The 24,999-nt window shown below is 44.1% G+C and overlaps 1 protein-coding gene across 3 annotated transcripts in view; it reads right to left on the minus strand.

Moving 5' to 3' along the window:
- The window catches only part of AGTPBP1 (ATP/GTP binding protein 1), a 237,825-nt gene that overhangs the window by 29,430 nt on the left and 183,396 nt on the right, over window positions 1–24,999 (minus strand). For all 3 annotated transcript variants that reach the window (XM_030193670.1, XM_030193671.1, XM_030193672.1), the window contains 3 exons: window positions 24,050–24,230; window positions 19,744–19,873; window positions 13,826–13,957 (listed from right to left, as the gene is read on the minus strand). In XM_030193670.1, coding sequence (XP_030049530.1) covers window positions 13,826–13,957; window positions 19,744–19,873; window positions 24,050–24,230 — 443 coding nt within the window. The remainder of the gene's footprint in view (window positions 1–13,825; window positions 13,958–19,743; window positions 19,874–24,049; window positions 24,231–24,999) is intronic.

Raw genomic sequence — 24,999 nt, forward strand, 5'->3', positions numbered from 1 at the left:
ACACGGCAATTTTGATTTTATCGCACGGCCATTTTTGGCAAAAATTTTAAAAAGTCCTTTTTGCGTACCTTAGTAAAAGGACCCCTGAGTTACCATTAACCAAATATAATCAAGCAATTCACAAGTCCCCATTTATGGGAAAGAAGATTGCTTAATTTGAACTTTTCTTGTTTTTGAGCTATTATGGAGTCATTCCTCAACTCCCAACAACTGACTGAATACATCTTGGCCCTTCAATCCTCCTAGTTAAAACTCATTTTCTGACCAGTCTCCCTAACCAGAAAAAATTTCAACAGATGACCTAGGTCCAAAAATGCCTATTCTGAAAAGTGACCAAAAAATCAACATGAGAACTTCCAATAAAAAGAAAAATAAGGCCAGTGTTCTCAACTTAAGTGCCAAAAATGAATTCTGTCTCAGTTGAGTGGTCCTAGTCACATCCAATTTAAAAATATTTATAATCCGCATGATCTAAAACTTCTCAACAGTTAACAAGTACGAATACATAACAAAATAAAATATTATATTAATATAAACCAGACGATCAATATGAACACATATATAAAAACCTGCACAATAACTCATAACTTTGTCTGTTATAACCACTACTTCACATCAATCCAGCATACTTAAAAGATTAGATTAGCCTACCCCAAAAGATTGTTCAAACAAAAAGTTTCAGATCTTTTTGAACTGTCCAATGCCCTGTAATGCTCTCAGTTCTTGTGGTAGTACATTCCAAAGTTTTGGTCCAATGATACAGAAACAGTCGCACGATATTCCTCTAGATGTACCTTATGAAAAGAAGGAACATCTAGAAGTGTCTTGGCTTGCTGATCTTAAAGACCTTAGAGGTTGATATATCTTTAAAAGGATCTGAAGAAACTAGATAAATGGTCTAATGTTTGGCAATTAAAATTCAATGCAAAGTGATGCTCTTAGGGAGTAGAAATCCACGGGAGATGTATTTGTTAGGTGGTGAGAGTCTGATATGTACAGACGGGGAGAGGGATCTTGGGGTGATAGTATCTGAGGATCTGAAGGCGACGAAACAGTGTGACAAGGTGGTAGCCGTAGCCAGAAGGTTGCTAGGCTGTATAGAGAGAGGTGTGACCAGCAGAAGAGAGGAGATGTTGATTCCCCTGTACAAGTCGTTGGTGAGGCCCCACCTGGAGTATTGTGTTCAGTTTTGGAGGCCGTATCTTGCTAAGGATGTAAAAAGAATTGAAGCGGTGCAAAGCAAAGTTACAAAAATGGTATGGGATTTGCGTTAGAAGACATATGAGGAGAGACTTGCTGACCTGAACATGTATACCCTGGAGGAAAGGAGGAACAGGTGATATGATACAGACGTTCAAATATTTGAAAGGTATTAATCCGCAAACCTTTTCCGGAGACGGGAAGGCGGTAGAACTAGAGGACATGAAATGAGGCTGAAGGGGGGCAGACAAGAAAAATGTCAGGAAGTATTTTTTCATGGAGAGAGTGGTGGATACTTGGAATACCCTCCCGCGGGAGGTGGTGGAGATGAAAGCGGTAACGGAATTCAAAAATGTGTGGGATAAACAAAGGAATCCTGTTCAGAAGGAATGGATCCTCAAAAGCTTGGCAGAGATTGGGTGGCAGCACTGGTGGTTGGGAGGCAGGATTAGTTGTTAGGAGGCGGAGCTAGGGCTGGGCAGACTTCTACAGTCTGTGCCCTAAAAATGGCAGATACAAATCAAGGTCAGGTATACATATAAAGTAGCACATATGAGTTTCTTGTTGGGCAGACTGGATGGACCGTATAGGTCTTTCTCTGCCGTCATCTACTATGTTATGTTACTATCTCTTTCAGTCGTTCATCCTCCTGGAGTCGTGGCTGTAGATCTTTTATGATTCTTCTTGATTTTTCTAGCTCTGGTACCACAATATTTAATCCTTTTCATGGCAGAACTGGAGAAAGCTTTTTGAATATGTATCAGACTAAACCCTCAAAATACTACCAGTATATTGATGACATTTTTATGATTTGGACTGAGGGAGAAGAGACTCTCAAACAACTTTACAGTTCATTCAATGCATACCATTCTTCAATCAGATTCAAAATGGAATCCTCCACAGAAAGTCAAATTTCTGGACACCACAGTCTCTATCAACAATAGCTATATATAAACATCTATATACATTAATGATTTTATGATGAGAATATTAAAGTGTTTGTATATGCTAGGGGTTTGAGATCTGATTCTGTGAAGAAGTTAGCAACGGATTTGTCAGCAACTGCACATTATGCTCTGACAAGGGCTGCAGCATTCTCAATTGCAGGTCCAGTAATGTGGAATGCTCTGATTGGCTATTTGCATCTTTGTGCTAATGTGGAATAATTTAGGAAGTTATTGAAAAACTCACTTTTTTGGCCAAGCTTTTTTTTTTTGCTGTTTGATAATGGCAGGCTAGCAGTTATTGTTTTTGAGAGACTTTTTTTTTTTTTTTGGGGGGGGGGGGGGGGTGGAATAAATGACAATTTTAAACCATCCAGGAACATAAAACTTTTGAAGTTACAATGATGAAATATTTTGACGCCCACCAGACATGACTTAAAAGTTTGGGTTTCCCATCGCATAATAAACCATAAAATTCTACAGCTTTATCACCCATCCATCTCTCCCTGTTCCTCTCTCCGACCCTCCCCCATGAGAATGTATTTGGAATGCTTTTGCTTACGTGCTGTTATTTATTTACACATTTATAGACTGCTTAAATCAAAACAGTTTACAAAAAAAAATATACAAAGCAGAATACATACAACACAAACAATAAAATGAAGGTAAAATTATGTATCATACCTGATCATTTTCTTTCCATTAATCATAGCTGATCAATCCATAGACTGGTGGGTTGTGTCCATCTACCAGCAGGTGGAGATAGAGAGCAATCCTTTTGCCTCCCTATATGTGGTCATGTGCTGCCGGAAACTCCTCAGTATGTCGATATCCAAGCTCCATCCGCAGGACTCAGCACTTAGAGAATTACACCCACAAAGGGACACTCTGCCCAGCTCACCACCGCCGAAACGGGGGAGGGGAATTAACCCAGCTCATCCCCACACAAGTGGGGGAGGGGAATCAGTCCAGCTCATCCCCGCGGAGCGGGGGAGGGACACCACACCCGCCGATGCGGGGGGATCTGGCTTATCCTGCAACCGCGGGAGGAGCTGACTGACCCTAACACCGCCGAAGCGGGAGGGGTACAAAGCTGCCCTACAGCCGCACGAAGCGGGAGAGAGCGCGGCAGAATTTAAGTCTCAATCCAGCCCCGTAAAACGGAGGGGAGAGGAATGCAGCAGCTCACTGTAACACAAACTCGTCCCAACTCTTGAAGAATCCAATTGAAAAAACTTGAACACGAAGTCTTCCTGAACAGGAACTGAAGACTAAACTTGAACCTGAAATGCAACCAGAATATAAACAATACAGATATCTGGGAGGGGCTATGGATTGATCAGCTATGATTAATGGAAAGAAAATTATCAGGTATGATACATAATTTTACCTTCCATATCATCATGCTGATCAATCCATAGACTGGTGGGATGTACCGAAGCAGTACTCACCCAGGGCGGGACATTGAAATCCCTGACCGCAACACTGAAGCTCCAAACCGGGCCTCCGCCCGAGCAGCCAAAGTCAAGCGGTAATGTCTGGAGAAGGTATGGGCCGATGCCCAAGTTGCCGCCTTGCAAATCTCTTCCAAGGAGACGGACCCGGCCTCTGCCATCGAGGCCGCCTGAGCTCTAGTGGAGTGAGCCTTCAGCTGGATAGGCGGCACCTTCCCCGCGGCCACATAAGCCGCTGCAATGGCTTCCTTGACCCATCTTGCCACTGTAGGCTTAGCAGCCTGCAGACCCTTACGAGGACCTGCAAACAGGACAAACAGATGATCCGACTTCCGGAAATCATTGGTCACTTCCAAGTATCTGATAATGACTCATCTCACATCCAGATATTTGAGAGCAGAGTATTCCTCTGGGTAGTCCTCCCTACGAAAGGAAGGGAGACAGAGCTGCTGATTCACATGGAAGCGAGAAACAATCTTGGGCAGGAAGGAAGGCACTGTGCGAATAGACACTCCTGCCTCAGTGAACTGCAGAAAGGGCTCTCGACATGAGAGTGCCTGGAGCTCGGAAACTCTTCTGGCTGAAGTGATAGCCACCAAAAAGACTGCTTTCAACGTCAGGTCTTTCAGAGATGCCCTCGACAAGGGTTCAAAAGGCGGCTTCTGCAAGGCTCTTAGCACTAGGTTGAGATTCCACGCAGGCACCACTGAGTGCAGAGGAGGGCGCAGGTGATTAACTCCCTTGAGAAAACGCACCACATCTGGCTGTGAAGCCAGGGAAACACCCTTCAGGCAGCCCCTGAAGCAAGCCAGAGCCGCTACCTGGACTTTAAGGGAACTGAGCGACAGGCCTTTCTCCAGACCTTCTTGCAGTAACGCCAACACTGAAGAAATTGGAGCAGTGAAGGGAGAAAGTGAGCCTGCTTCACACCACGCTGCAAAGGTACGCCAAACCCTGGCGTAAGCAGTAGAAGTAGAGCGCTTCCTCGCTCTCAGCATAGTGGCGATGACCTTGTCTGAGAAGCCCTTCTTCCTCAGACGCTGCAGCTCAATAGCCAGGCCGTAAGACCAAAGGGGGAGGGATCCTCCATCACCACGGGACCCTGATGCAACAGGCCCTGCTCCACTGGCAGCCGCAGAGGATCGTCCACTGAGAGCCTGATCAAGTCCGCATACCAGGGATGTCTGGGCCAGTCCGGACCCACCAGGATTATCCGGCCCGGATGCTTTGCCACCCGGTCTAGCACCCTGCCCAACACGGGCCAGGGCGGGAACACATAGAGAAGCTCCTGTGTCGGCCACTGTTGGAGAAGAGCATCTACTCCCAGGGATCGAGGGTCCCGTCCTCTGCTGAAAAAACGCGGCACTTGGCAATTGGCCGATGACGCCTTCAGATCTAGGCTCGGCTGGCCCCAGCGCTTCGTGATGTCCAAGAACGCCTGAGCAGATAGCTGCCACTCTCCGGGATCCAAGGTATGGCGACTGAGAAAGTCCGCCTTGACATTCATGACTCCGGCAATGTGGGCTGCTGACAGCTGTTCCAGGTTCGCTTCCGCCCACTGGCATAGATTCATGGCCTCCTTGGCTAGAGGGGCGCTCTTGGTACCTCCCTGGCGATTGACATAGGCCACAGCCGTGGCATTGTCCGACAGGACCCGTACTGGCTTCAACGCCAGTACCAGGAGGAACTCCAAAAGTGCCAACCGAATGGCTCTGAGTTCCAGGAGGTTGATAGACCACTTTGCCTCTGCAGGAGACCAGAGCCCCTGCGCTGTCCTTCCCAAGCAGTGGGCTCCCCAGCCCGTCAAAGAGGCGTCTGTCGTGACAACAATCCACTCCGGGGTCACAAGAGGCATTCCTGCAGACAACTTGTCTGTCTGCAGCCACCAGCTCAGCGCCTTGCGCACTGCTGGGTCCAAGGGAAGGTGCACAGCATAATCCTCCGACACCGGAGTCCAGCGCTGCAGCAGAGAGTGTTATAGTGGTCTCATATGAGCCCTGGCCCAGGGCACTACTTCCATCGTGGCCGTCATAGAGCCCAACAGCTGCACATAGTCCCAAGCCCGAAGAGGAGAGGCTACTAGGAACTGGTCCAACTGAGCCTGAAGTTTGACAATCCGATTGTCTGGCAGAACACTCTGCCCACTTGGGTGTCGAATCGAACTCCCAGATACTCCAGGGACTGAGTCGGGCGCAGCTGGCTCTTCTCCCAGTTGATGATCCACCCCAGGGAGCTCAAAAGAGCAATCACCCGGTCCACAGCTTTGCCGCACTCTGCATAAGAGGGGGCTCGGATCAACCAGTCATCCAGATAAGGATGGACTTGTACTCCTTCCTTTCGCAGGAAGGCCGCGATGACCACCATTACTTTGGAGAAGGTCCGCGGAGCAGTAGCCAACCCGAAAGGGAGGGCTCTGAACTGGAAGTGTCAGCCCAGGACTGCAAAACGCAGAAAGCGTTGATGAGGAGGCCAGATGGGAATATGCAGGTACGCTTCCTTGATGTCCAAGGAAGCCAGGAACTCCCCTGCCTTCACTGCCGCTATAACAGAGCGGAGAGTCTCCATGCGAAAGTGCAGCACTTTCAAGGCCCGATTGACCCCTTTGAGGTCGAGGATAGGCCGGACAGAACCTCCTTTCTTTGGTACCACAAAGTAAATGGAGTAACGTCCCTTGCCAAGCTGATTTTCTGGCACCGGAACGACCGCACCCAGGCGTATCAGGTTGTCCAAGGTCTGCTGCACTGCCACAGCTTTGACCGGAGACTTGCAGGGAGAGAGTACAAACCCGTCTCTTAAGAGTCGGCAGAACTCTAGCTTGTAGCCGTCTCTGATGACTTCCAGAACCCAAGCGTCTGAAGTTACTCTGGTCCACTCGCCCAGAAACAGGCATCCTCCAATCTGCACTGGGCCATGGACCAGGGCCCCGTCATTGGGTACGAGGCCCTGGGGGAGGACCGGAGGGCGCACCTCCGGGACGGCGGTCTCTGCGAAAGGAATGCTGCTTGGGGGAGAAGTTCCTTTTGAAGGAAGAGGGGGCAGAGGAGCCCGACTTGCCCGGGCGGTACCGACGGGCTTCCTGAAACCGTCCTCTGGAGTTACCAGGGCGAGCACCACTGGCCTGAGCCCTGACCTCTGGTAACCTCTTGCACTTAGACGTGCCGAGATCGGTCACAATTTTGTCCAGCTCGACCCCAAAGAGCAGCTTAGCCAGGCGGGACTTAGATGCGTGGTCAGCAGACCAATGCTTCAGCCAAAGCCACCGCCGCGCAGAGACTGTCTGAGCCATACCTTTAGCCGAGGCTCTCAAGACATCATACAGTAAGTCTGCCAAATAAGCCAGGCCCGATTCCAGGGCCAGCCAGTCAGCCCTCAAGGAAGGATCCGAGGGGGAAGCCCGCTGCACAATCGTCAGGCACGCCCTGGCCACATAGGAGCCACAAACTGAGGCCTGCAAACTTAAAGCAGCCGCCTCGAAGGACGACCTTAAGGCCGCCTCCAATCTTCTGTCTTGGGCGTCCTTTAGGGCCGTGCCACCTTCCACCGGCAACGCCGTTTTCTTAGTCACCGCAGTGATTAAAGAATCCACGGTAGGCCAAAGAAAGTTCTCCCGTTCACTTTCAGGCAAAGCAGAGAGGCGGGACATAGCCCTAGCCACTTTGAGGCTCGCTTCCGGGACATCCCATTGAGCCGAAATCAAGGTGCGCATGGCATCATGCACGTGGAAGGTTCTAGGCGGGCGCTTCGTCCCCAGCATAATGGCGGAGCCAACAGGGGCTGAGGGAGAGACGTCCTCCGGAGAGGAAATCTTCAAAATGCTCATGGCCTGCATTAACAGGTTGGGCAAGTCCTCTGAGCGAAAGATCCGCGCTGCAGAGGGGTCATCCGCTCCATCCGAGCGGGAATCGTCTCCTCCAAGGAATCCCCAAAGGACCGTTGGGAGAACTCAGATACGCTGCCCTCATCTACATCAGAGGAGACAGAGTCCTCTAAGGCCTGGAAATCCACCCGAGGGCGTTTACTTCCGGGGGCCTCAACCCCTTTATCGGACAAGGGAGCAGGGGCAGCGTTTTGCATAAGGAAGGCCTGATGCAGCAGCAAAATAAACTCGGGGGAGAAACCCCCCAGACTGTGCACTTCAGCAGCCTGGGCCACAGCCCTAGACGCAACCTCAACCGGCGCTCGCAAGAGCGGGGGAGAAACATGCTGTGCATCCAAGATGGCGTCCGGCGCGACACTCCGCGAAGGAGCCGCGCGGGAAGAACGGCGCTTAACTTAGCCGCTTTTTTGCCGTCGCCCAAATCAAGGGCGGCCATGGCATTAACGTCTCCCACCTCAAGGGCGGCCCAAGAAGAAGCCGTCCGAACAGCGTGGCCGGCCAAGATGGCGGAGGCGATCAGCGGGGGATGGGCGTTTATGGCAGGAAAAACCGCCGCACCAGAGGAAGAACCGGGACACTGACCAGCCTCCAAACAGACACCCAACAAGGGCGAATCAGACTTTAAAACCCCCGCATCCCCGCTAGACGCGCACACGCGGTCCGGGGAGCAATTCTTTGCGCCCTCGCCCTCCGACGCCATCAGCCACGTGGAGATCAATCGGGGAACCCCCTGCCCGCTACAAAAAGGTAAAAATTACCTGCTTTCCGCTCCGAGCTGTAACGACCTGGTGTCCCAGTGAGTAGCTGCAATAAACGTTTAAATAAACGTCGAAATAAACGCCCTTAAGGACGACCAAAAATTTTTTTTTTTTTTTTTTTTTAAACGGAGCCAGCGGGAGGGGGGAGAAAAGGAGGAACCTGGCACCACCAGGTTTGCACTTGGCTCAAGAAGAGCCCTCAACCCCAGGTACTCAACAAAACCTAAAAATTAGGCTTGGAGACCTAGCCAGAGCTGCTGCTGTGTGTGACCACCACCTGCTGAGATAGAGAACATACTGAGGAGTTTCCGGCAGCACATGACCACATATAGGGAGGCAAAAGCTTTGCTCTCTATCTCCACCTGCTGGTAGATGGACACAACCCACCAGTCTATGGATTGATCAGCATGATGATATGGAATAAAATATTTGGAAAGTATATACTTCCACTGATGTCTCAAATCCATGACTTGCATCAGAACTGCATCACTATTACTACTACTTAACATTTCTAGAGCGCTACTAGGGTTACACAGCGCTGTACAGATTAACATAAAGGACAGTCCCTGCTCCAAGGAGCTTACAATCTAATGGGCGAAATGTCAAGTAGGGGCAGTCCAGATTTCCTGAATAGAGGTATGATGATTAGGTGCCGAAGGCAACATTGAAGAGGTGGGCTTTGAGCAAGGCTTTGAAGATGGGCAGGGAGGGGGCCTGGCATATGGGCTCAGGGAGTTTATTCCAGGCATGGGGTGAGGCGAAGCAGAAAGGGCGGAGCCTGGAGTTGGCCGTGGTGGAGAAGGGTACTGACAGGAGGAAATTGTCTTGTGAACGGAGGTTACGGGTAGGAATGTAAGAGGAGATGAGGGTAGAGAGGTAGGGAGGGGCTGTAGATCGAGTGCATTTGTAGGTTAAAAGGAGAAGCTTAAACTGTATGCGGTACCTGATCGGAAGCCAGTGAAGTGACTTGAGGAGAGGGGTGATATAAGTGTACCGGTTCAGGCGGAAGATAAGACGTGCAGCAGAGTTTTGAACGGACTGAAGGGGGGATATAGCAGCCATTGGTACATAAATGCTTCATCAAAAATGGAAGTCTTTAATAACCGCTTAAAATGTCATCATTTGCTCATTTCTGATCTGAAGAAGGTGGCATTGCCTTCAAAAGCTAATCAAACAATATATTTAGTCCAATAAAAAAAAGAATATTTGCAATTCTGTCCACAAAGAAGCAGCTCTTTTCTTAAGGTAGTCTTTAAAAACTAAGAGCCCTGTTTACTAAGATGTGCTAGCATATTTAGCATGTGCTAAAAATGCGCCCAAAGGAATATTACATCTACACGGTTAGCATGCACTAAAAACGTGGCCCAAGAAGAAATGCCATCCTGTGAATCTTCCAAGAACAAAAATTAAAAATCTGCACAGGATTCCAGTTCAAAAAGTCCACCCCCTCCTCACTTTCATGTACTTTATAAAAAGGTAAATATATATTGGAAATAAGAATCCGGTCTGCCTCAGACAGTGACAAAATTTCCACAGTTGTGACATAAAACTAAACTATCCTCAATTCCAGGCAAGCCTTTCTTTTTAAGAGTCACAACATGAAATTCTATATTCCTCACTTTCTTCCCCATTAAACAAAGTCTAGTCGACTGCTTAGAAAACAAACAGTTGTGTAACCAACCCCTTTAACAGCCTAAGTTCTAGTAACAGCACTCCAAACATCAACCAAGGAGACAACCTACTTATTATAAGAAACAGACAGCTCACCAGGAAAAGCAACCAGTATAGGAACTAGAACACTAGCACTGCCCTCTAGTGGAGAACTTGTGAAAGTTGGTGGTATAAAAGCACTGCTATACCCACTAGGCAGCTGTTCCATGTATGGATCAGTTTTATGCATTATAACCCATTTTATTGCTTGTGCAATTTTTGCAATGACAACTTCACAAAAATAACATTAGCAAATCTGCCAGATTCTCTAAAAGAACGTCATGAACCGATGGCAGTTTATGTCTAACTGCTATTGGTCCATTGTGAGTAAAATATTTACCTAATTCTCCCAACACCCCCCCCCCCTCCCAATACATTCACAGTCCTTAAATCTAATGCTGCAACTGCATTTGTGGAAAAAACAAACTGGTGATGTATCCCTAATGCATAGGCACTGGTAATAAAAGTCAGTCATAGAAATTACAACATAATGAAGAGAAGTTTATAACAGAGTGCCAAAAACAGAAATGTAAAAAGGGTACACAATACAGATAACCTATATGCCTTTATAAAATAAGCACCTAGAAATAACTTGATTTACACCGGTGCAAATGTGTGCACATTCTTTATGTCCAGATGCACATCAAACATATAAATGGCAAGTGACCGACTCACCTGCAAATGCGCAGTAGAGACTTCCCTCTCTGTCCCGCCCTCACGTCAAGACGTGATGACGTCAGAGGGCGGAACGGAGTCGGACTGTCGGACGCTGCCGCTGGAACCTGGAAATGAACATCGCGAGCACCAACCTCCACCCTCTCCCCCCATCCCCGCCGCCGCTCCCGCCCCCCTCCGTATCGGGGCGCCTGCACTGACCTGACAGCGCCTCTCACCTCCGTGTGGAAGCGCTGCAGGCAGCAGCAGAGCGATCTGCTGCTGCCTGCAGCGCTTTCACACGGAGGTGAGAGGTGCTGTCAGGTCAGTGCAGGGGGCCCAGCACAGAGGGGGGGAGGGGGGAGGGAACGGCGGCGAGGAGGGTAGCTGGAAATCTCGCCCGTTTTAACAGGCTTAACGGCTAGTATTTTATAAAAGCCAAACAAGCAGTGGGAACAGGATCAGGCTCTTCAAAGCAGGCCAAGGGCTACATATCGAGAGTCCTTGGTCTGTTTTGAAAAGCCTGATCCTGTTCCACTTCTTGTTTGGTTGTGTCTTTCACATGGGACTCTGGTGTTCTTTCCACTTCAGTGGTGTTCTCACATATTTTATAAAATACATGAATACACCATAACTATGCCCCCTTGACAACACATTTGTAAGTATACATGTTCTTGCTGGAACACGTTATTACTACTACTACTTATCACTCCTATAGCGCTACAAGGCATACGCAGCGCTGTACACCATACATGAAAAAGACAGTCCCTGCTCAAAGAGCTCACAATCTAAATAGGACAAACACACAGACAGACAACTAAGAGGTAAGGAAATTAAAGAGAGGTGGGGATAAAAAGGGACAAGGCAAGTGAGTGGTGGTTAGGAGTCAAAAACAACGTTAAAGAGCTGGGCTTTTAGCCTGGATTTGAAAACGGCCAAAGACAGCGAGATAAAAGGAACGGAGTCTGGAATTAGCAGTAGAGGATAAGGGGACAGACAAGAGAGATGTATCCACAGAACGGAGTACCCGAGGGAGAGACAAGAGTGGAGAGATACTGGGGAGCAGTAGAATGAATGCACTTACATGTCAGTAAGAGAAGTTTGAATTGAATGCGGAAATGGATAGGGAGCCAATGAAGTGACTTGAGGAGAGGGCTAATGTGAGCATAGCGACTGGAGGAGAATGAGTTGCACAGCAGAGTTTTGGACTGACTGAAGAGGAGAGAGATGGCTAAGTGGGAGGCCGGTGAAAAGCAGGTTGCAATAGTCTAGATTCTATTTATGGTACCTAAAAATTTGGCGCAGAAATCAGTGCTGGTTAAGGGTATTCTATAAGTGGCGCCTAGCTTTATGCATGGTATATAGAATGTACTTAGCTGATTATCTCAGCACCTACAACTATGCACATCCATTTACACCAACAAAAACGTAAATCCCAGCATGCAGATTTAGGTACACTGAGTCATATTCTATACCTACGCATGTAAATTTGGAAATGACCACAAAACACCCATTTCCCTGCCCATAACCACGCCCCTTTTTGCCTGTGCACACTAAAAGTTTGGTGCACTTAATTACAGAATACGCTTAGCGAGTTATGCGCGTAAATTCTAATTAGTGCCAACTAATGCTCACTATTGCTTGCTCAGTGCTGTCATCTGCAAGCGTGTTAAGTTATACGCATTGTTAAAGAATCCGCTTGGATTTCGAAACAATCTCTAGGCACTGAAAAACCTTCATAGGATGTCATTTTAGAAAGGCTTTTCTACATGTTGAACTGGGTTTCTCATATGGAAAGAGCCATTTCTAAAATAATATACCAAATACACACACAAGAACAGTCAAAGAGCGATCCTACATGAACTTTTAAACAGGTTTTAAAGTTTTTGAGGGATAGCGTTGCAAAAAGTTTAGGACCTTAGTTATCACGGTGGTGCTACCGTTAAGACATGTTATTCTAGCACTAACGTGTCATTTAACACAGGTCCCATTTCATGCAATGAGAACTAGCTACCAACAACTGCGATGAACAGTAAAATAACATTCCCCCCCCCCCCCACGCTTTTACTGTTTTCACAAATATTTTGACAGATGCAAAGTATTCATGTAAATCCCAGCAGAGCAGGCATAAATATACATGTGTGCCTGCGGCCTCTAGATAGATATGTAAATGGAAGCTTTGGAAAGGAAAGTATAATGGTATTTCCCCTTTCTAAATCTCTCATTACTATACTGACACAACATAAAAAATACTGATCACTTGTGACACAACATAACCAAAGACTGCAACGGACATTACTTGACTCTTCTTCCTCCTTTCCCTCTCTAAGTTCCCCCCAACTGTTTCCTACCATACATATACCTCATTATACCACAATACCACTTTTCCAAAACACAACATTCTGGAAAGTTTGGAACGACTGTTTGTAATCTGTGCATGCATTATCTCAACCGCCCTGCTCCTTATGCAATTAAATGTCATAACTATCACAAGTAGTGTGCTAGCCATGTTAGTTCATTTGAACATAAAATATAAACAAAAACAAAGTAAGAAGGTGACCTTTTTACTGGATAGGAAGGCATGGGGGAGGGATTGGGAAGGGTGAGGGTTATGACACTTGTTCTGTTGTTTATTACTGTATTGTATATGTTGGCATTAAGATTATTTTCTTTTACCGTATAGCAGAAGTTGAGAAAAACAGCTTTAAAACAATTGACTAGCTTTCAGAGGCTAAAACTCCCTTCACTCAATCAGGACAGAAGGTGGCAGTGTAAGCACACATTCTATTTGAACAGCTTTCCAAGATCAACTACAATAATCTTCAGTCTTCTGTTTTGCTTCTGCAACGTTCCAATGTCTCTGCCTGCGTTCGTAACCATCTCCTGACGTCACTCTCCCGCAGTAGAAGCCTGCTTGCCTGACGTCAGGAGATGGTTACCGCAATGAGAGACATTGGAATGTTGTAGGAGCAGCTTCAGCCCTTCCTCCAAAATAAGCTGTTTGATTTCAAAATAAAGCGAGTTAAATTAAATATTTCATTCCATTTCTAATGCACGTTATTTGCAAGTAGCATGTACTAAAAATAAATAAATAAATAAAAATGAAATAAAATTTAACTCAAAGAACCTCTCCCCAAGATGAAAAATGTACCCATATACAGCTAGTGTCAAGTTCCTTGTTTTTGATAAAATAGTTCCAATGATAAAGGTGAACCAGCTTTTGCTTACCCTGTATCCCACATCTTCAATCAGCTCACAAGAGGCTTCACTGGCAGTTGTATGCCAAACAGTTTCCTTCAAGCTGCAGCCATACATGAAGACGTTCTTCTTACGAGAATGGCCATGATAATCACAGTAGACCTATAAAAGATCACCACTACATTCAGGAGCAGCTCTATCATCCAGGACCTTCTGCAAAGAGTCAACCACTAAAAGCAACAGGTGCCTGAGCCTGCCTGCTCACCACATCTTTGTGGGTGGCCACTGACGACTGCTGCTACTCACATATCTTAAGGTTAACCAATTATTCTACCTGATGGAATTCCTGACACAGGAATAGTTTGCATACAAATATTGTCTTATGAGAGATCTCATCAGCATAGCAGATGTCAGCAGATTAGGATAATTTTACCAACTTTAATGTCAGACCTACACTACTACTCTAGCTAAGTACATTTATTTGTTTGGATTTCTCCTCACACTTTTTTCAATAGTAGCTCAAGCTGAGTTACATTCAGGTACACTGGGTATTTCCCTGTTCCTGGAAGGCTCACAATCTAAGTTTGTACCTGAGGCAATGGAGGGTCAAATGACTTGCTCAAGATCTCAAGGAGCAGCAGTGGGATTTGAACTGGCCACCTCTGGACGTCAAGACCAGTATTCTAACCACTAGGCCACTCCTCCTCCACTCACAGTTATCAGTTCTAAAGCTTGACTGCCTATAATATATTGTAGCTTCTTCTTTTGTCCTTGTGTGTGATGTGTAGCCAACTCAGCTTGCAGCCCTTGCTATGAAACTCCTAATTATATCCAATAATGTACCAAAGCTTAGCAGCCCTTCAGTTTAGTAGAATTTGCTTTCTTTTCTTCAGATGCAGTCATACACCAGTTTCTTGAAGCCTACTTGGACTTCTCCCGTTTCGCTTTCTCACCTCTACTCTTCCAGGAGACTGAGCAGATTTTTCCACATTTAGTCCAACACTCAGGCTTCACATATCATACGAGAAATGGCAGCCAGTTCTTTGAATATATCTAACCTTTCTATTCATTCAATTTTTTCAACAGGTTGCATAGCATGTGCAGCAGGTATATGCATAAGTTACACCAATTTATAAGAGCATGCACATACTTTCCATGGGACAATTTTTAAACAAAGTATATACACACCTTTACAGGGATCTCTAACATACATGTGTGCACATATTTTATAATATATGCACTCAAGTCCCAACCTCTGGAAACGCCTCTGCCCAGGTCAGATAAACATATGTATACAGGCTATAGGCATGCAAGTTGAAGCTCATATATGCCAAGCAAATTTAGAAAGGCCTTTTCTGAGGGACCAAGATGGCAGCTTGAGAAGAAGCTGTGTGAGATGATCCATCCTCTTTTTTTTTTAAGTTTATCTTGTTAGAAGAGGCTATACTGAAATGGAAGAATAGGCTGTAAGAAGTCCCTCCCGGTTCCTCTCCAGGACCATATTGGCATACCAGCATGATTCTGAGCACCTCACTGGGCCACTGTTAGTGAAGTTGGGAGCTGAAGAGCTTGCTGTTATGGGAGGTAAAGCAAGTCCTTCTTGGATTGAGCTCAATGTCCGTCTGAGCCCTGATCACTGGAATTAGATTGCAGTGCGATTAACCCTAAAGTGGTTATTGAGGCTTCATGAGCGGGAGGCAGCGCCCTTCAGAGACGTACTCTGGATATGAAGGGAAATGCTAACAACTTGACCTTTGTTTCAGTGGATGCTGCTGCAACAGATGGGGCTATGTATCAGGAAAAGATGCAACATGAGCCACTTTGGAAGTTACTATGCATTAAAATTGCGCCTTTCTTTTGGGTTTTTATTTTTGCATTTTTTTAAGCACAATTTACCATGAAAAAATTCCAAAAACACAGCGATTCCTCAAATTGTAAGGATCTCTCTCCTCTGAACCCTTCAGTTTTACAATTTTGCGCATTTTAATTTATTAGTGGTTTTGACAAAAAAAAAAAATTTTTTTTTTTTTTTTAATTAGGGCTGTACCAAATATTCTTATTTGATTCGGTCCTGAATAGTGATTTAAATTCAAATACGAATAAATCCGGGGCTCTAGGGTGCTAAATCCTACTGGAATAAACACTTGATCTCTGATTTCACATTGCTTCTTTTTTATGTTAAAGCTCAATGCCCATTATTTATATTTGGAACTCCTATTCGGCAGAATATTTTCCATTATTTGTATTTGACCGAAAAGTAAAATATGCTATTTAGTACAGCTCTAGTTTTTACAGCTATATGAGTGGTTGTTTTCAGCAATCCTGCTCTTAAAACAATTATGTGATTTACTTCCTATTTGCTACATTTTGTTGTTAATCAGAAATGTGACTTTTGGCCCCTCTTGGCTCATGTACATAAATAGCTCTCTCACATCTGCAGCAGATTCACTGCAAGCAGATTTGTGCTATACACGAGCTGCTGTTGCAATGAGAGCTAGTAAGGCATTAATTTAGATAGCATCTTGGTTTTTTTGGGCTTTTTATGATTTGACCATGGTGTTTTATATTTATTTATTCTTTTAGCTTCCAACCAGATAGGTAAGGCTCAGTGATTACACCTGCTAGGTAGGTTAACTCCTATTTCACCTCTATATTCTGTGATTGTATGTAACTTGATTTTTAGTGAAAGTATTTTTTGGTCCTTTATTTTATTCTTAGCATTTATGTGCTATAGCTTTTAATATTTTTATATTACTCTTTGGTTTGTACTCTTATTTAAGCTTATACATGTTTTTGTACAATTCGATAGTATAAATCATAAAGCACTGACATACCACAAACTAACATCCTTTTATGTATTATTTATTAACAGTTCTTATTCCGCCCCTGACACAGCCCTTAAGAGGGCAAAACATGGCCATGTCAGGCTCTTAGAGAGTTTTTATTTTATTTGCTTGTGGTGAAATAATTGGTATATTGACATTCTACGCTGCTGTGCTCTTTTTCCTGCTGTACTGGATCTTGCGGATTTCTTGCCTGTTTTTTTTCTTGAATTTCTACTCCGTTACTGTGTGTTTAGAAAATCAAAGTGCTGTACAATCTCAAGCACTCGTCCTAAGAGATGTACAACTCAAGTTTAGGGTCTGAAATCTGGAGTGGACTCCTTGTCATCTGTCCAAGCAGATTTGATCTGAGAAGTTCTCAGTTCATAAGTAGTTACAGTAGAAATGGTGGAAAACCAGATGTGTGCTCTAAATCTATGCCTTCTGAACTTCCCTCAAGTGACATTGTCCCACCCTGGACTGGACACATTTATGAAGTATTAACATGAAGTTCTCCAGGTAGAAGTAGTTGATCTCATACCTATTAAGGCTTTTTTCTTACCACCTGGAGGAAGGAGGTTAAGTCTTAGAGGGGAGGGCAACGTATCTGCAGATAGTTTGGAACTTACTAGAATTTGGAAGAAATCTGAAGATGGAGCTGCTTGGGGAGCAACTTTGTTAGTCTTCTCTGTATCTCTCATGGATACAGTCTTATTTTTAGACTTACTTTCTGATGAAGACATGTGGAATTTACCGATCTCGGTAATCCCCTCAAGAGCAAAGGAAGAAATGTATTGCTATGTGCTAGGAGGTTCTGTCTATTGGTGCTTTTGTTATTGTTTCCTTGCAAATTGTTCCAAAATGTTAAATATGTATTCTTTAAACCTTCACAGTTTAGTACTTTTTTGGATGTACACAGACTGGGACATTCTAGGACAGGATATGAACGATCTTTTGACGAGTAAGTAATGGTCATCAAACCCATGTTATGGAAATTTTGGGGGGCCCCTTCCTTTGTAATTGTTTCTCTTTTCTTCCTACTCCCAAAGGTGTTCCCTTAGTCTTCCTTTTGCTTTTAGGTGTCTATTCTTTTATATTTCTGGTTTGTTTATTGAGGTTTCCCTTATTTTCTTCATTTGTATATTTGTATGTAGTTCTAGCTCTTGTTAAGTTTATACTTAATTGTACTTAAAAATGAATAAATGGAAATTTAAAGAAAAAGGCATTTCTGTGCATAAAATGCAGCTTTGCCTGCAGAAATAACTTTTAAATTTACATCAACTTCCAGCTAGGGTTGGCAGCTCTCTTACAAAGCAATCAAACTGTTTCTTCAATAGGTCAGTTGGAGAAAAAAATTGTATTAACCTACTGCTGCCTCTATTTCAGCCTTCTCCTCTCTACCCACAGCACTTTTCACAACGGTACAGAAAGCTCACATGTAAGAATGACAGCAATTCCTTGTCAAGAGCATTAAGTAACCATACATTGCAGAAATCAGTTTAGTACAACATTTCTAAATGGGGGCCAGAATAAATAATGATTGAATTAATTCTTTTTAGACTGAATGAAGCTGGCCATATGAAATGCAGGGTTTCATACCAGTCTGCTGCTTAATACACTACCATCTCAGTGTATCACCATGATGAATGGACGTTAACAGAACGGACAAGCCAGGGCAGGATAATGGCTGTTTGCTACAATATAAATACAATATTTCAGATTAAACCAGTTTCTTGAGGTTTTAAGAACTTGTCCTGGGCTTTCTGCTGCACAAACGGCTACCACTATTTATTTCTGTAATATTACTAGAGGTATGCAGTGCTGTAAATAAAGTTGTCTGTGTTGAAGTGCTTTGACAAGACTCTGGGTTGACCTCTATACCAATATTTAATCCCCTACGCATTTTGAAAAGTGCCAATTACTTAGCCACTTGTACTCTATGAATGCAAAAGCACTGGAATGCTGCTGTGCTGATCCTCATTACAAACTCATTGTAGGCATCACACATTTATAAATGTATGCATGGACAGAGTACAAACAACTGACAAGCGAATCTAGGTAATAAGATATTTTAAAAGCAGGCAATGTGAAAGCTAAAATGAAACACGCACTACGAAATTAGGTTACCACCTAAAAAAATGCAAAGTAATATGGCAAAAAGAAAGAGCTAAGAGCAAAGTCAAAGGAATAGTCAGTGCAATTAAGACACTGACTAGCTGCTCTTCTGAAGAAAATCGCGAGCACTTTTGCCTCAAGGAAGTCTTGCAATTCTAAATATTTAAGACAGGATTTATGGACTCTGTGTCGGGCAATTTTCTAACTCACTGGAAAAAAGTACTTTTGTCAGCCTATAGAAAGCTGTGTTAAATCACGAAGTCGTGTGATTTCCTTTTTGGAACCAAGAGATTTGAGACAATTCCCAAAGATTTGGTTGAAAGTGATAATAAAAATTAGATTATTTAGAATCAAATTTGGATGGCTTTCCAGCTTTTGCTTTGCAGCTAATTATTTTATTTAAAAGTTTCTAGCAGGGTTCTCTCTCATCCAGAAACAACTGTCAGTGGCTTGCCAAGAAACACAAAAATTTCTGATATCACTAAACTTGCTGAGTTGAATAGTCTGTCTATATTTATTAGGGAATATGCAAAAGTCTGTAGCACTGTCCCATATGAACTGGATACTCAGAAAAATTTAGTAAAGTGTGGGAAGGTTTTGTAGTTACTCAAAATTAATGCAAAATAACTGTAGAGTTTCCATGTTAATTGTTGGGGGTATGTCCAACATTTTGCCCTTCAGTTAATGCAGACAAAATACCTTTACCATGTGTTAATTGAATGGCAGATATAGCTATGCACAACCCCTTGAAGTGGCACTAACTGCTCTGAGTTACCTGCTGCATTAACCACTAACGTGTTAACTATAACGTATATTTCCTGCCAATTTCACACCCCTAATCACAGTAGGTGGTTAACACAGAAATTACCTCCTACTGTTCGCTATTAATTCAGAAATTAATGCACACTAATGCAAATTGTAAACAGTGCACTCCATCCGTAAGAGTTTCCTTCTAGACTACCAAAAAAAATCATCACATTTCAATTTGGCAACCATTACGATCACACTTACCAGAGGCAAGCGTCTTATAGCAGACATATACTGCAGCAGACCCTTTGCATGATAGATGGTTGGATGCAGATCAGGGTTTGGGCTCTGCCATTGTCTATTCAGATCTTCTCCACTTAAAGAACAGCGATGGCTATGAGAGAGGTTATTCAGAGCAATTAGCTTCATGTTTTTTTTTTAAAAAAAAAGGTTAGTTCAGCTTTAAGACTGGACACTGCAGCATTCCACCTGGCTCATGCCGCCAGACATTTGTTTCTCTGTGGTGGTTCTTATGCTTACCAGCCATACTGCAAGCTCAGCAGCTAAGCAGTGGCTCATTCTTTTACCAAGTATAACGTAGGAGTTTTACAGTTTGCTAAATTAAAATATCATTGCACTGCAATAGACGGAGATGGGAAAGAATCAGATATGCAACTGATGCTTTAGTACTCACGATTAGCTGTCATTTGAAAGAAACTACCATAATGAAACAACAGCTTTAAAAGAAATATATTCCACAGTGGAGGATTATAGCCCATTTCATAAGGAGTAGATGCCATTCATAACATAAAAATACATTTCCACAGGATGACCTTTTAAGAAATTTTTCTCTTTCCGTTCACTGCAAGCACAGAGCTAAAGGTGTGCCTTCAGGTGTCTATAGTTTGGTGATTACGCATACTAATGGAATACTTTGACATCTAGGCTCTCAAATGATAGCAAGGACAAAAGATAATACTACCACTACTCTTTTGGGGGGGGGGGGGGGGGGGGGGGGGGGGGGGGGGGGGGGAACTATGGCTCATCTTCCCTACCCACATCTAGAACCTGCTATTCAATGACCACGGAACAGAAAAATGTTTGTTATATAACATTCTAATCAATGACGCCTACTGACAAGAAAGAGCTACAAATATACAGTTGCCTTTCTAGAAATACTATTTCCTCTGCAGTTACTTAGTAACCAGCAGAACCTCAACGACATGTTCCATTACATTTCATTTAGCAAAAAAAAAAAAAAAAAAAGCAAAATAGAATATAGCAATGTGAAGAATGCTGGGATACTTTGCAGACTATAAAAATAAATCATTTAATCTCCACTGGGAACCCTATGTAAAAATATGAGTCATATGAAACCAGTTGCACGAATTGCATGACGATTGCAGCAGCCAGGCCACGCAGGAGAAGGAAGACTGCTGCAGCCACTTACCATAGAAACAGGAAATTCTTCTGGTCTTGTCTTTCCTTTTCTAAAGAGACATGGCTTTATTCCAACCACATGCAAAACGACTGCAATTGATTTTTTTAAATTCTTTCTAAAGCAAGGGGCTCTTGCTATCACTGCTCCTCATCAGGAAGCACTCCATTTTCGTTAAAGAAAATTTAACATGGGAAACCTGTTTTAGCCGCACACTGAGACCCCTTTTACCATAGAGGGTAAAAAGGCTGAAAAAAAAAACGGATGTGCAGTAAGTTTGCACTTGTCGCACAGCCATTTCATAGGGGGAGTAGTTACCGCCACCCATTGAGGTGGTGGTAGGGGCTCCTGAACTAACCCGGCGGTAAATACACAGAAATAAATTTCCGTAGCACCGGAAATGGCATGTGCTGGGGGCAGAATTACTGCCAGGCTGCTGCAGTAGCCTGGTGGTAGTTCCAGATTGGCGCATGGCACGCTTATTGCCACATGCCAACCCTTTAGTAGAAAGGTCCCTTAAGCAGTAATTTTATAAGCCATCTTTGTGGGCAAAACAGGGGCGTAGCTGCTATGGGGCCACGGGGGCCTGGGCCCCTGTAGATTTGGCCCTGGACCCACCTGCCAGCAACCCTCTCAACCCCCCCCCCCCCTCCCGCCGCCTGCTACCTTTGCTGGCGGGGGACCCCAACCCATGCCAGCCAAAGTTTTCTTCCTTCGTTTGGTTTCTGACTCTGACGTCCTGCACGTAGTACGTGCAGGACGTCAGACTCACAGAAACAGAACGAAGCCCTGCAGATCACAAGGCTTCGTTCTGTTTCTGTGAGTCTGACGCAGACTCAGTCAGAAACCAAATGAAGGAAGAAGACTTCAGCTGGCGGGAGGTCAAGAAGGTCATCGGCGGGGGGGGGGGGGGGGGGGGTCAAACTTGTTGGATGTGTCGGCAATGGCGGGTGGGTCGAGGGGGGTCAGTGTCGGCAATGGCTGGCTGGCGGCACCGGGGGGGGGGGGGGGGGGGCTAAAATGTGCCCTGCCCCAGTAGTGAACAAATGTTTTTGTACAAGTATTCATTTATCTTGAAAGTGGTATAAAGGTTAAATTAGTTCTTATTTGCTAATTTTCTTTCCTTGAGACCCTCCAGAACAGACCAGACACTTACATTTGTGCCATCCTATCAGCAGGTGGAGACTGAGGTCTATGACATCACAGCTCAATACTTTAATAATCCTGTGCAGCAGCTTGGAATAGACATTTTGAGAATTCTTCATTGAGAAGAATTAAGAGCGTCTCAACAGACCTTCTTCAAATGTATATACACACACAGTAAAATACAGCTGGAAAGAAAATAGTTTAAAAAGAGAGAGAGAAATAATGGACATGGATGGAGGGGAGGGAAGACAGAGGACGTAGATGCATGTGGATGGAGTGGAGGGAGAGAGGAGAAAAGCTGGACATGGATGGAGGGCAGGGAAGACAGATGAGCGGATGCACATGGATTTAGGGGAGAGAGGAGACATTTTGGACATGGATGGAGGGGAGGAGAGAGAGGAGAAATGCTGGACATGGATGGAAATGCTGGACCTGATGGAGAAAGGAAGGAGATGCACACTGACAAGGTGAGGGAAAGGGAAAAGAGGAGAAAATCTGCACATGGATGATAGGCAAAAGCTGGATCCACTCGATACCTCCTCCAGTCAAGTCTGCAGAGGACCCAGCTTTTACCTATGGATGTAGGGCAAGAAATGAAGGAGGAAAGTAAAGAAATAAACAGAAAGGAAGCCCTGGAAACAGAGTTAAGGGATCAGATAAAGAGCATCAGAATCAGAGACTGGGACCAACATGTTCAGAAAAACAGTCACCAGACAACAAAGGTTGAAAAAAATCATTTTATTTTCATTTTGCCCAATTTGAGAATTTACATCTGCTGTCTTATTTTGCACTGGGTATACTAGAGCTGTAACAGCTTATAGAAATTATTTATAATGAAAAAATATCACAATTTATTTTTTGCTTCTATACTGGTATAGTATTTTTAATGACACTGCTTATATGCGCCACGGCTGATATAAGGGGTGTGGCTACTGTGGGTGTGGCTACCGTAGGGGGTGGAGCCATAGATGGTGACCCCCACCCATAATGAGTACCGGTACCTTTTTTCCTACAAAAAAAGCACTGCACATACACAACTGGCAAAGAAGAAATTTTCACTTGCCAACCTCCTTTTCCTCAGCTGCAGTCAGTGCTGAAAGCATCTCCACATAGACAATTTGTATGTTGATCAGCAAAATTAATTTGGGAAAGCTAGAGATCTCCTGTTCAAAATTAAAAAACGATGTACAATTGTTCTACCTTCTAAATATAGAAACACAGCTGAGCAGAAGAGGGTGTGAGAGACCTTGAACCTCCAAGTCTTAATACCCCAGAATAAGAGAGAGAAAAGTTACAATAATTTGCCAAGCAGTGTTTTTTTTTTTTTTTTAATTAAGTACCAGATAGTCCTGCCAGACCACCACTGGCTGCACAGGACAGCAGACTTAATTGCTGGAGACAGAAATACTGGCTGGCCAAGCTGCTGCACAGAATTAAGGTATAACAACACAGCTCAGTAGTTCCTAGTCTCCACCTGCTAGTAGGATGGAACAAACCCAAGTGTCTGGACTGGTCTGGTGGGACAATGAGGAATATGTGTATGCACTCAGTTTGTAAAAATTTCAAAAGATGCATATATATCGCAACTTCACCCCAGCACTGCCCAAACTATGCCCCTGCAAATACTTATACACTAATAGGGTATAAGTAGCTGCCCTCTTTCCATGCCCCTATTTTTAAAGTGTATATATCCCTATGTAATTTTAAAAGATGCCTTTTCTACATGCCTTACACAAAAGGCAAAACCCTCCACATGTAGTTAAATGTAGAATGAAAAATTCTAAACTAAAAATTGCTACAGTTGTCTACCATTGTATTGGGCATTCAGTCACTACTAAAGAATTTTACCAAACAGTTTTTAGAAAAGGAATACTTTCCATGGGAGAAAAGAAAATCAAGCATGGGAACATATTCTAAGAAACCTTTTACATTCCATGCTGCACTGAGACTGAAAAATGAAAGAAACGCAGATACAATTACACTTACTTTCCATTAATAACACCATCTGGATTCAGCATAGGAACAATTTTAAAAATAAAAGTTTCACGTAAGCTTTGGGCAGTTGGGTTGCTGCTCATCAGAAACTCCAAAGTCCCCTTCATAACCCAGCTGGCATTAGTCTCTCCAGGATGAACACGAGAAGTCAGAAAGATATATGGGCGATTCCCTACATTGTGTACAGAACACAGGAAAGTGCAAGTTAAAAAAAAACAATTCAGATATGAACAGTTGCTTTTTAAAGCAAGGCTAGTACGATACACTCCAATTTTAAAACCATCCCCGACTGGAGACTGGAGAGCAGAGAGGTGAGAAAACATTTATTTATTAAAAATGAAGTTGTACTAGGCATAGCCACAGGTAGACCTGGGCCCCTCCACTTCTGCCACAGGCCCACCCAGCAGCCAGGTAGAACGTTTGTGTAGCTGGTGGGGATTTTCAAGCCCTGCCAGCTTAAGAAACCTGGAGCCCATCCTGAATTAGCTGTGCACTATAGTGAAACAGCACAGAAGACAGCAGCAGCACTATGAGCCGCTGATGCCAGCAACGTGAGCATTGGGGTGGTTTCTGGACTTCTTCAGCTGGCAGGGCTTGGAGATCCCCCCAGATAAGGTATTTTTCATTTTAATTTTGGTGGTGGGTTTGGGCAGGGAGAGAAGAGGAAAAGAGAAGCAGACGAATTGGGGTGACTAATGCCCCAAATTACAGAAAAATTCTGCTTTAGTATGGTCAGCTAAGTATGCATAAAACTTTCCCCCAAAAAATCTCATATATACAAATTGGTATGGCACCATGAGACAGCAACAAATAAGGAAGCAGCTAGTTCCTCTGAATCCCATGCTTTTGGTGATTAAACATAAGCATTCAGGGACAAAAAGCCACTGGAACTCTATTCCTTTAAAATTTTCAAGTTCTCTCACTCAAAAAAGTTTACATGG

The sequence above is a fragment of the Microcaecilia unicolor genome, chromosome 2, assembly GCF_901765095.1.
Source record: "Microcaecilia unicolor chromosome 2, aMicUni1.1, whole genome shotgun sequence".
Lineage (NCBI taxonomy): Eukaryota > Metazoa > Chordata > Amphibia > Gymnophiona > Siphonopidae > Microcaecilia > Microcaecilia unicolor.